The sequence below is a fragment of the Betta splendens genome, chromosome 11 (genome assembly GCF_900634795.4).
Source record: "Betta splendens chromosome 11, fBetSpl5.4, whole genome shotgun sequence".
Classification (NCBI taxonomy): Eukaryota; Metazoa; Chordata; class Actinopteri; order Anabantiformes; family Osphronemidae; genus Betta; species Betta splendens.
In genome coordinates this window covers 7,343,673-7,356,521 of record NC_040891.2, presented here as the reverse complement: position 1 = coordinate 7,356,521, position 12,849 = coordinate 7,343,673, and the positions used below count along the sequence as shown (strand labels likewise).

Genomic DNA, 12,849 nt, shown 5'->3' with positions numbered 1-12,849 from the left:
GAAGAAAGACATCTACAGAGCTTTTTACTTTATTTTGCTGTTTTTTTTCAGTCATTTTCCATTTACATGTAAGCAGCTTATCTTATAAAGAAGGATGATTGGACATCATTTACAAGTCATCACTCTGTTCAGAACCGGTTTCCCCCTAATACAAAAAGGAAACATTGGTCTCACCGTTACATACGAAAATATAATTTAAAAGCACTTGACAACAGACACACGTTACGATACATTCACTTTACACAATATCAAATCCCACCCTCATCCCCCCTCCTGCACACAACCTCCGCTCCTCTCTCTCCAATATGTGCATTACTGCAGTTGTCTGGCGTGTAGAGTCCAAAATATTGTCGTGGTGCCTGTAAAGCAGGAGTGATTTTACGAGTGTAAAAGCTTGAGTCGGGAGACAATCGGTCTCCATTGGTATACGCTGTGATCCCAGCCAAAGGCTGAGAAGCAGGACTGGAGATTCTTCTATCAGTAACACACCCCATTACTTCAGCGTGTTTTTCAGGGCAATGAATCTGCAGATTTTACAGATCTTGGAACTTTCATCAGTGCTTCACGATGAACACTGATGTTTATCAGCCAACATTTGTGCTTGTTTGTTAGGCAGCACAGTACTTAAAGGCACTGAGTGCAGAAACATGACACTCAACTGAAATTAGGAGGCTCAAACCTGCAGGAGAAACTGACTTCGCTATCGTTTCTGCCGTCTAATGTCCTAAAAGATAAGAAAATCCCCATGCCATGCTGACCAAATTGTTTCCATGGCAACGGTGGTTCGGAGGACAGGAGGGTGTGTGCATGTCAGAGGTCACTGTACCCAACAAGTAGGGAAAAAAAAGCTCATGGCTTTGAGCTTTGTGCACGATGAAGGAAATGAATGAATGAATGTGTCTTATTGGCACGCAACGCTTCACTGTGCCGCTTTGTTTTTCTAGAGGCAAAGAATGATGACATCCCAGTCGGGGGCGACGAGACAGCCCCGACTGAGCCAACATTACATGACACAAGGCCACCAGCCAGCTAGACAACCGTCCTGCTCCACAGGGGTCCAGCCAGCAGCCTGGCACAGAAACACACAATACAGTAACACTCTATCGGCTGATGACTTGGATACTGCTGAAAAAACACCACGCTCACACATGTACAGTACGAACGATGACTCTGGAATGCTGTTGTCTACAACACACAAACGTCAGGTTGGATATGATAATCTCTTCCGAACTGAAACCCCTCCCTGCTGTTTCACACACTGTGTCGCTACAACACGCAAAGCATGCGTGAAGACATTCCCGTCGATGGACATCAACTCATCCACGCGTTTTGGAGGCTCAACGAAGAAGAAAATCATTGCCACAAGTTTGGCGACCTCCAGGGTGAAACCGTTACAACTCCCTCAAGTACCCTCCCACCCAGACTTAATCTCCCTCCCTCCCCCCACATCAGGCACATGGTATGGTCAATGTTTGGCAGTGGAGAGCTGTTGGCAACGAACATGGAAAAACAAAAACAAAGATCTTGGCAACTGGAATACAGTATGATGCTTAACCTGCTTTCACAGTCAAGCCTCTGAATCACAGCTCTGACACTGTGAACGTGGAAACGCCAGCGATTCGAAATACGTGGATGGATTTTTGTGGGGATGAAGTGTTCTGAGGCATGGATTAAAGACCTGGGCCTCTTTCAGGTCCAACAGGAAAATAATTCAGAGTACGTCAAACCAGGTGGGGTCAGCCTCCCGTTTGACCGTGGCAGAACTGGCCATGTCAGCAAATAAGGAATGAAAGAAACACTTATGGGTACTTAAAAAAAAACACTAACACTGACAAAACACATAAAATAAAGCTTGAAAATAAAGTGTAACTATTTATGTATATGCTCATGAATAGTTTATATTTGTATATACACATATCTGTCTATTGTTTATATATCAATATATCTATTTAAAGTATAACTTAACTCTCACACTTAAACCCCAGAAGTTACTCTGCAGGCACAGATCTAAGCTCAGCCGGATCCCCCCAAATAATGGAATGGAGGCGCAACAACTGGACTCAGATCAGCGCTAACGATCAACTTCGTCCCACCGTAGGGTGAGCAGGGCCAAGGCTTGGTTGCGTTTCCCGTTTCGGCGCCCCCCTCGTACGTTCATCGCCTCTCCTTTCGTTTGTTTTTTTGTCTTTTCTTTCTGTTGTTTTTTACAGTTAGCACCTTATGTAAGTAAAACAATAGAAAAAAATAACATGATAGCATATACGAATGTGCAAATGTACAATAAAAATACTACAAAGATACATTTTTGTCTCAAAAATACAAGTGATATAGCATGAATAGTAAAAATAAAGTCACTCAATCAAACAAAATTATGAAAACAAAACAACTTAAAGCATGCACTTGATCCTTTAGTGTGTGGGAGGGGTATAAAGAAGTTGGGGAATGGGGGTTGGGGTGAAATAGGGCTATGTTTGGGGTAGTTGACTGGCGAGACCACGGCTCTAGCCTTGAATCTTACGCAGGATCTCCGTGGAGACCGGTGGGTGGAAGTTGATAGTATGGTGTCTCAGGCCCTGCGAGGTCTTGTAGCTCTTGCCACAGCGACACTTGAAGGGTTTCCTCACACGGATCTGTGTGCGGTGGCCGTTCTTGGCGTGGTACTTGATGCCGTTCACATTCTGATGAGACAGAGAAGAACGTTACACCGTTACTGCTTCTTATTGTGTATTGGGTGAATGCAATGCTGAACAATAAAGCAGCCTGTGTTTGGCCCCACCATTGCAGAGATCCACTGCTGCTTCCAGTGTTAGAGAAGATCTAGTATTTACACACTGCAGTCAAATGTTTTTCCACATTTTAAATCTGAGACTGCTGTGACTGATGTTAATATCTGCGTGCCAGCCCTCATAAATCCTGCTTAGGACGTGGGCAATTAACCTTATGCTGTGAAGCTGTTCTGCTCAGAGTTCATCTCATAAATCATCCGCCGTGTCAAAACCTTGTGGTATTACTACAATGCAGTGACACGAGAATATTTGCATTTCCGTACCTCCTCACTGCGAACACTACTCACTGCAATTTTGTTTTTAGTTCATTGAAACGTAAAAACATTGTGCATGAAAATAAACCTTCGAGAGCCTGATATGATCAAGATATCTAACTGGTAAAAAAAGACATCACATAGATATTTATGGATCTAATTGGTGATGCCGAGTCTTTTCCAACAAAGAAAACGCAAGTCTGTCTTTATCTTACATCACTGTTTTGGTTTGAGAAGGGTATGAAACAGTAATGTTCCCACACTGTCTATTAAAGAGCACGACAACGAGCTGAATGAGGGGTTTGTTACCAGCGGTAATAAAATTCAACCAAAGCAAATATACCATGATATATTTATCACAGCCTCCAATCACGACATTCTGGATTTATAATGTGCTTTTTTAAACCTTATGTGAGGACATGTGATGCTCAGACAAAAGCTCTAGTGTGAACTTCAGCAGAGCTACTGAGCCTCGTGTTCTTTTGCTATGTGGCTGGCGACTTCCCCGCCGTCTGGTGAAACCCTACCTTATATCTCTTCTTGCAGCCAGGGACGGGGCAGGCAAATGGCTTCTCCTCGCCCCCGTTCATGCACATGGAGCTGAGGATGGACTCGGAGCTGATGGCGCTTTCTGTGGTCCACGACTCATCGCTGTCCGACTCCTCGTAGTCTACCTCCTCCTCATCATACTCGCTGCCTGGGGGCACAACAGAGACACGCAGAACAAAAACAATTCTAGTCATCTCCGATGAAATATGGATGGCGATTTCTCCAAATGGACGTCATGCCTTGGGAATTCACCAAACCAAGAGAAATGATATATTGCATGACTTTTTATTAATGCCTTTCTCTGTATTCTGGCCTGGCTGTGAAGCATGAGCAACCCACATGTCACTGGAAGTGCCGTTCAGTCGCAGCAGCAGTGGCGTGCTTGTGCAGATGTGTCTGTGTGTGAGTGCCTGTGAGTCAAAATGCAGGGATTGGCACTGAGAAAGAGATCATTAAGTGGGAGTGATCCCCATTGCTTAGCCTGGAAAATGTGCTTTTCTAAGTGCAAAACATTTTCCACTGCGTGCGTGAACACACACACACACACACACACACACATACACACACACACACACACACACACACACACACACACACACACACACATTACTGAAACCTTCAGGTACACACAAAACCCCACTGACCCCCCACCATCTCACAGGAAATGCTGCACCTCAGCATGAGGAAATGGATGGCACCCTGGCACATGTTGAAAGAGGGCATGTGTGTGTGTGTGTAGCTGTGCTGGTGTATAAGTCCAGACCTAACACTACGTTTGGAACCATTTGGGCTGGAATTGGACATCTGCTTCTGGGCTGTGCAACACACGGCCCCATGCAAACACACAGCGTGACAGCTGCTATGTAATTAGCAGAGTGTTGACTGGTCTGCTCACTGCAGGAGCCACCAAACACACACACACACACACACACACACACACACACACACACACACACACACACACACACACACACACACACACAGCAAGACAGTTGGGTCTAAATCTCTTCCACTTTCCACTCATGCAGAAAAGTCATTATCCCAAAGACAAACATTACAGCATTTTAAGCATAAAAATCAAATATGTTGAGAGACTAAGTAGCTGTTAAACTACTCTCTTTTTCTGCACAGTCACCAGGTATGAAAAAAATCCACATTCCATTTTGGTTACAAATATCTCCATTTGCTCATCAGGAGCCTGTCGAATTTGATGAATATCCAACTGATGGCGCAACTAACTGTAAGACTTTTCTTTTAACAGTGGTGGCAATTAGCATCAATCGCTCTCAACGCCTCTATTCACTCCGCACGTATAAGGCAATGTGTATTTCTTCCTCCTACGCATGTCGACGCACACACCTGTCGTACCTGTAGGTGTGCTGCTGCGGAAGGAGGAAGAAGGGGTGATGGGGGGGGTGACAGGTGGCGTCAGGTTGCCGCTGGTGTGGCGAGGGGGCGTGGCCGTGCTGTTCCTGGACATTCCGCCAGTGATGGACAGGGACAGTTTGGGCGTGGCCTTCTTCTTCATGGTCTCCTGCTCCCGGCGCGCCGCATCTGTCATGAACCTAACACAGAGAATTTGTGTTGTCATTCCAACTTGTCAAATACATATTTGAGGGCTGATAATCATATTAGGATTAAGATTTTCTAAAAAAAACTCATTGATCGGCCTAGCTCTAGTCACTGGGTGAAATATTATTCACCAACAGCCCTCCCATGTTGCATGTGTACCTGACACCTAATGAACTGTCAAACATCAGGAAACACAGGTATTTAGACTTCTTTGAAGATACTCATTCAGGACCAGGAAGCCATGCTGTAAAACAAGATGGATGATAATGACAGTCTGGCTCATATTACTGCTGAACAGCGCTGTTTTTCTCTCCCACATTTTCTAGATTTGTCCAAGTCCGGCCCGATCAGCTGAATGCTGGCATTTCCTGCCATGTGTAAAGTCTCCGTGGCAATGTTTCCCAGATGTCAGCTGTTCAGTACAGAGGTATTGACCCCAGTTGTGATTGAAATTATACTGTTCACTGTAGTATCACTTGTAAGATGTTCTTAGCTTTTCATTTATGTGCTATTAGAAGGACGTCTGAGCTCTAACACAACTTAATTGCACTGATGATTTAATTTTCCCTTTAAATACATAGTCATCACGGGATTGTACAGTAAATACAGATGACATTTACAACACTACCACTTGAACCATTACAGCAGAAACCTAACCTCAATCTCACTCTCTCTCTCTGTTCCATCTTTGTTTCACCGTTATCTTTCTGAGCGTTGCTTCTCAGAGTGATTTAATGGGGCATGACGTGGAGACGTGCCACATCGGTTCACCGCACAAAAACATGCCATAATCCTGAGGCGGCATGACTCTGGCTGAGCTCTTTGCAGCACAGGGAGTCGGGAATGATTGTCTTGTGTGGTTTTCTGTGCTGGTCTATGGATGAGTCACTGCTGTGTCTATGGGAAAGCATCAGTCATTTGAGCTGCTCCCCGCAAGCCACATGTACACATCCAGAAGCACGTGAGGGGACGTTTGCTGGTGGAGCATTGGTGCCCCCTACAGATACCAGACACACACTTTTTATATGTGTGTGTGTGTGTGTGTGTGTGTGTGTGTGTGTGTGTACCTGTTGATGTAGCTTAAGGCCAGATAAGTGGGCTGCTGTTGCTCCTGCTTCTCCAAGACCCGTGGATCTGTGTCTAAGAAAGAACGAGAGACATTCAGATTAATCACTGCTCTGCGTAGAGGGAAAATGTTCTGTGAATACTCTTAGTATGTAGCTGACTCATACATCTATTCTTCCTGCCAGACTGGCTGATAGGTTACTGGAGGTTTCTCACACTGTGTTCTCTGTATTAGTCTATCATGTGTGGACACATTATGTATGAATTCATAAACGACACATTATTTCCCCATTGCCAAGCGCTTTCTAATTTACTACAGATACCTTCCCTAAACTGAGCAAAGGTTGAATTTGGCAAAGAGGAAATTGTCTAAGAGTAACTTGGAGCTGTGATGAATGTACACAGTGTACTGCTCAAAACATACACACACACTCTTTTTCCAGTTGACTTGTCAGTAACACTACATATGCAACTTCCACTGCCTGAGGGAAACAGTGTTAACTTCAAAGCCCCACCTCCCTCCCCTTGGAAAACAGGAGCAAGTGTGTATGAAAACCCTGCGGGTGGGTGCATCTGTGAAGTACCAGTGCCATCAAGTGTTCAACAGGGGAACACTCAGTAGGATCCAAACTGAAATAGACATGGCAGTGTTGTCCATGTCTGTGTGAGCGTGTCTAAATGGTGGCATAATTGGAGCTGTGTATGTAATGGCTAACAGATGTACACAGATTTAGATCCAACTGGATCATATCTGTGCAGCAATAACGACTGGTTGCTCTTTCCAACTAATCCCAAGTGTGCGCGCGTGTGCATGCTGGTCTTTTTAGCCATTTGGTTTTCAGGCTTTCACACCTCATAATTAAAAAAGAATGCAGACTTCCCAGCATGCAGGAGAACACCAAGGAGACCAGCAAACAAGAAAACAACCCAGGAAAAATACACTTTACTAATGCTGACGCTGTGCAAGACAGAGCCTCGAACATGTGACTTTAGATCAAAAACACGCAGCACAGAAAAGGTCAGTTTAGGGAAAAAGCCAGCACTGGGATGGATCCATGCACACAACCCCCACACACATCAGAGGTGGTCCACAGAGGTGGTCTTTGACAGTCTTTTACAGCTGAGCTTTAATAATCCTACCTGCTGCTAAAATGCAGAGACCAGAGGTCTCACACACACACACACACACACACACACACACACACACACACACACACACACACACACACACACACACACACACACACACACACACACACACACACACACACACACACACACCTTTTAAAAAACTGAGACAGATACCGAGACAGATTGTATTTAATGTGTTTTTAGTGCAGATACGAGAGATGAGTTAAAGGAACAAATGTTTCAGCACGACTGTTGATAGAGATGCTGAATAAAAGCAAATGGATAAAAGCACAAGGAGCTTCCGATTTGCTTTTCAAGGTGAGGTGACTGTGTGCAGAGAGGAAGGGGCGGCGAGGTGTTGGTGTAAGTGGAATAAACCAGGTGCACAGAGAGAGAGTCGCAGTAAATGTTCGCCAGCTTTATGATTTCCGCTCACCTAGCAGGACAGGAAGCCAACACACCGGTGATCCTGCGGCTGCAGCAGGAGGAGAATTTGCACGCAGACACACACAAAATTTTATTGACCTAATTTCAGGTTTAATTTTGAATCTATGAAGTGCATTAAAAGCATCATACTGTGTGTGTGTGTGTGTGTGTGTGTGTGTGTGTGTGTGTGTGTGTGTGTGTGTGTGTGTGTGTGCTCTATATATATTTCCCTAATTAGCATTTGTGTCATCAAAACTAGCACCCAATCAACAGCTGCCCCCTGGATTTCAACCAGCCTCCACTGACAGCCCACTAGTGCCCCCTGCTGAACACTCACTGTGTGCACGCTTCCACAGGTATCGGCACATGTGCACACGCCTGCGTGCCCTTTAACATGTGTGTATGTGTCGAGACCAAGTCAAGAATGTATGGCTTGTTTTGCAGGCTGCTAATTAAGCCGCAGAGAGCATTTTAACATGTTCCTAGAGCAGCAGGCAACCGGATGAAGGGAGAGCAGAGGCGGAGAAGACAGAGCGGAGGGGGTGGGGGGTGGGGTGGCATTATGGGAGGAGGAAAATACAAACTCCTCTGTAATTACACCGCACAGTCTTTGGTGGGGCTCTCGGGCCCTGAGACTTCCTAGAGGCAGAACTGTGTGCGTGTTTGTGTTGAACAGAGAGGGTCTACAGGCTGCAGGTTTTTTTCAGTTTGCCAATCCACTAATTGCTCTGCTACACCCTGACAGGTCATTCAGGACGTTTGGTGAATACAGGCTCTCACATGTGCAAGCACGCGCTCCTTTCTGTGTCACACGTCTGGCAAGCAGGACCAGAAATGATTAATCAACTGACAAAGACATAAAATAAATAAATGTAAAAAAAGATATCATAATCAAATAGGTAATAATTATTACTTTACCATTAAATTAAGAAATTAAATATTACAGCCAGTTCTTATATACACACTTTTTCCTAAGTTGATGTGAGAGAAGCACCTTCATCTGCATTGGCATCGATTCAGCTCCTAATCACTGCAGCTTTGTTTGTGTCTTCACCTGCCGACGCAGGAGAGGGGGTGAAGCTGAACTTTGCCTGTGGGCTAAGTGCTCGCGTCTTAAAAGGTTAATGTGGGTTAATTATGAGCAAGCTTCGGCAGAGCCTCTCTCACAATACAGCTGTGGCCTGGCTCCTCGTGTCAGCCCACAGCTCGGCCTTCGATTGTAAAAACCAGGAGAACAAAAGAGAATTCTGTCCCAACAAAGTGGAGTTGTTTGGGATTTCCCTGCATCCACCCCCATATTTTCTTCATTTAATCTTAAATCTCTTCCTAGGTTTTAATCTGTGTCTGCCTCTCTGGGGAGGGGGGGGGGGCTCATCTTTGTTGAGGTAGGAGGCAGGTATGTGCCTGTGCAGGTGAGAACACAACGCATTTGGACTGTGCACGCAGGCAGCACAGCCTGACATCATTACATTCCTCAGACCTTAGCTAGAGCCACCGCACAAAGCCTTCAACAACAACCCAACACCACACTAAACACACTTCACCGAACCCATTTCCTTACGCATTCAGCTGTTATTTCAACAGTGCGGGTATGTTTTTGGAAGGCAGCGCTGCCTTCTGCTGGAATGAGGTCAGCGCTGAAGATGCTATCCAGGTTTTCTCACGAGAAAGATCAGGACGGGATCGGCCATCATGTGCTGTGTCAGCAGAGGCACGAGTCCACATAAGTTACAAGCTGACGTAACTGAGATATAAAGGATGGGCCAAAACCAAAATAATTTCTTTACACAGCACATACCATTACCTACCACAAGAGGGCAGCACGGACTGTGGTAATGACCAGGTTATAGCACAGCCCTGAGCAGTTTATAGCACTGACCTGAGAGCCCATTGACTCACTTTTACCTTACCTCTATCTGTGGCTCGTATCACAACCTTGATGTCACCTCTAGATTATCTAATTCGTGATTACTTCCTGCTTTCTCTGTCGTCTGCAAGATGCACCACAATCACAGCCGTCTGGTATTTACAATGCCTCAAACCTCTTATCTGACATTTCATATCAGTTAGGTGGCCAGATTAAAATAGCTTATACTTCCATTGACTATTCATCACTCAAACACTCTTCCCTTTCTACGCTCTCACATCAGTCTCCTCCATCAGACACATGAATCTTGGTGGTAACCGATCTATCTGCCAGCGTTATTGATTGGACTGTGTCCTTGATGCTTAATGATAAGCTGCAATATAAAGCGAGGAGTAACTCATTAATTCAGGCGCTACGCCTGGTAAACTGCAGATCTGCTCAGCTAATGGTTGGGGTCAAAGGTCGATCTAAAAGCCAGATGGACCATCTTCTGGTGTCTGCAGGGTTTGGGCTGTGGGACCAACAAACCAAATATATCCCAGAGTGGTTCACTGGAGAATTAGTGGAGCATGTGGTCTACGAAGCAACAAATCACAAGATATCTTGTGCAATGAAACATCAAATGCAAAATTGTGGCGTTGATGCCATGCAACCCGGTCCACTTCCTACCTCACTCACAATACAATCCTTGGATTTTAAACATCAGCTCTGTCCCATGTTTTCTCTACCCCAAAGCTGCCCACTGTGGATTGCTCTTTGTTAGTCAGAAGGCAGGTGCGCAATAACTCAGCCAGCGTACTGTCCCCAACCCTTTCATTGACAACCAGTTGCCACGGAGACCGGCTCACTGAAGCATCCATTCTACCCCCTCACCCCCATCAAACAGCCCCCAGTAATAGATAGCGCATGCCACAAATAATGATGAGCTTGCGTCAACTCGATGTTACAGGTTATTGAGTATTTTGGCGATTCACATCTGTTCAAATGCTGCAACATCCCATGGTGATTTATAGCTCAATCTACTAAAGTGGATTAGTGCAGATGGGAGAGTTTGATCTGTGGTTCAAAAGCATTGAAAGCATTAATGCTTGCACTGAAATAAAGATGAAAAAATCACAGCACATACTTCATTAAAATTAGACAATACTGATATTGAACTTAATCTAATCATTCAAACTGCATGTGTATAACCTATATAACTGAAAGCGTCTCCAGGTGACAGTTCAGAAAGTTCAGATCAAAATAATCTAATCTAAAATCTTTATCTAATAAACAATGCAACAAGTTGAAGCTTGTGCATGTGGAGTAAACTCTTCCTGCGTTACTGCAACGACTACGTTGAAACAGTTTATTGTCCCTGGCTATTCACGGGTGGCGAACAGCGGACGTCAGCGAGGAGCCGCGGCCGCTCCGCAGGCCTGGAAACGTAAACACAGTCTCTGCAGTGTTAGCTGAGAAACCGCTGCCTGCTCGGATGCTAGTCACCCACAGTACGAGTCCTACGCGGCCCTCACAGTCGGGTTACCGCTGCAAAACCTACATATCCCAGCTACGGGTAGACACGCTAAACTAGGCACGGGCTTTTATTTTGAAACGTGGTTTCAAGGGTTTAAAGCCCCGTGTGGTTCAATAAGGCGCTCCCCGGCGAGCGTCGGAGGAGAGCGAGCAGCGGGAATAGCGGAACGCAAAGCCTATCTGCGTTAAGCTAACTAGCCGGGAAGCTAGCTAACGCCAGCTAGCCGCCTAGCCGCGCGTGCCCCTCCGGGCCGACTCACCGATGTGATTGTCCTCGATGTGGACGATGAGCTCGGCGAGAGACTCGAACTGCAGACCGCAGCCCCCGAACCTGCAGGAATTAGAGAAGAAGGACGCAGCGGCGATGCCCGTCATGTCTTCGGCGCTGGCGCATTCACCGGGCGGAGAGGGGGGTCCGGGGGAGTCGGGGCGGTGAACGAGGAGGCAGAGGCTTCGGGTTCGGGGCGGGAGCGGGGCAGAGCGCGGAGCGGCGGCGCAGACACCGGGCGGCCAGACAGGACAGCGGCGGACGCAGCTGGGAGGCGGGCGGGACGGTGGGGGTGGGGAGGGCGGTCTGGCTGGCTGGCTGGTGGCCGCTGACGTCACGACCTGGCTACCTGTTGGTAGTCTGACACCATGTGTCAGACGGATTTCAGTGAACCTAAAGCAGCGGTTGCTACGCGTACAAATATAACGAGTGGGATAATCTTTTTTTTAATGGAGATAATAATCATGCTAATGTGTGTGTATTGCTAATCTAATCAGTCCCGTTACTTTCCGCTATTATAGCATCAAACGCTATAAGCGGGTATTTGTGTATATGATGTTTTATGTGTGCACAACAAAATAGCTTTCCAACGACTAGACTTGACGACTCAGACAGATTTTATGGGGTTACAGCTCTGTAGGTGGAACCAAGCACCTGGTGACCGGCATCATACTCCATAAATAACAGCTGGATAATGGCCGTTATGAGGGCAGATGCTAATAATCTGCATTCTTCTTTATGTACCACTGCAATAAATGCCCCCAGCTGTATTTCTTTTTTAATGTCTTTTATGGCTGATGTTGATTGGAATTGCCAGTATAAAATGTGCTTCCTGAATAAAAAGCTTTTTTTTTCAGGCTAACATACATTTATTTATGTTGAGTCACGTGTTACATTTTGTTACTGATAAAGTTGCTTAAAAGCTGACCGTAGTGTGTTGATGTGGTTGTAATCTTATCCCATAATGGCTCAGTGGTGATGACAGAGCTTTGAATATGTGCGTGGCTCCCAGAGAGAGGAGAATGTTCTTAAATCAGTGGTCCTGGATAACTAGGACCGGCTGTCTTGTGTTGGACCTGTTAATCAAGCGTTAAAATGGCCTGTCATAAACCACTGGCCAGTGACTTCAGCAAATAACCCCAAGACCTGAGAACCCACTCACTCCTATCCAGACCAGCCTCTACCCGGCCACATAAAACGCAGAAATACACAAACAAAACTGCAGTCCTATCCACGGTTAGTCTCAACCACACACAATCACACGAACATCACTGGGGTCCACACTTTCCCACATACTGTATGTACGGCATAGTGTATGACCTCACCTGCTTCAAACAGATGTTCTCTCTTATGGGCACACGCAAACACGTGGACACGTACTCAGCAAAAACGCCACCATTACACACATGGTGTATC

General features: G+C 45.8%; 1 protein-coding gene across 2 annotated transcripts; it reads right to left on the bottom strand.

Annotated features, from left to right (window-relative positions):
* Positions 1-13: 13 nt before the first annotated feature.
* Positions 14-11,754, bottom strand: jazf1a (JAZF zinc finger 1a). 2 transcript variants are annotated; one of them, XM_029167305.3, is made up of 5 exons: positions 11,426-11,754; positions 6,229-6,301; positions 4,949-5,154; positions 3,568-3,737; positions 14-2,678 (listed from the first exon to the last, which is right to left on the bottom strand). In XM_029167305.3, the coding sequence occupies exons 1-5, from the start codon at positions 11,538-11,540 to the stop codon at positions 2,502-2,504; spliced, it is 741 nt and encodes a 246-aa protein (XP_029023138.1). In that variant the 5' UTR covers positions 11,541-11,754; the 3' UTR covers positions 14-2,501. The 2 variants fall into 2 exon arrangements, with proteins under 2 accessions (XP_029023138.1, XP_029023139.1); XM_029167306.3 differs by having other exon boundaries at positions 4,958-5,154; positions 11,426-11,749.
* Positions 11,755-12,849: the final 1,095 nt, after the last annotated feature.

What these genes read in the sequence shown, in the direction of transcription:
- jazf1a (XM_029167305.3), bottom strand. Translation starts at nt 11,540, where the DNA reads ATGACGGGCATCGCCGCTGCGTCCTTCTTCTCTAATTCCTGCAGGTTC. An exon ending in CACACCTACAGGTACGACAG is followed by an intron (nt 3,738 to 4,948) that starts GTGTGTGCGTCG and finishes TTGTGCCCCCAG; the next exon opens with GCAGCGAGTATGATGAGGAG. An exon ending in GCTGCAAGAAGAGATATAAG is followed by an intron (nt 2,679 to 3,567) that starts GTAGGGTTTCAC and finishes CTGTCTCATCAG; the next exon opens with AATGTGAACGGCATCAAGTA.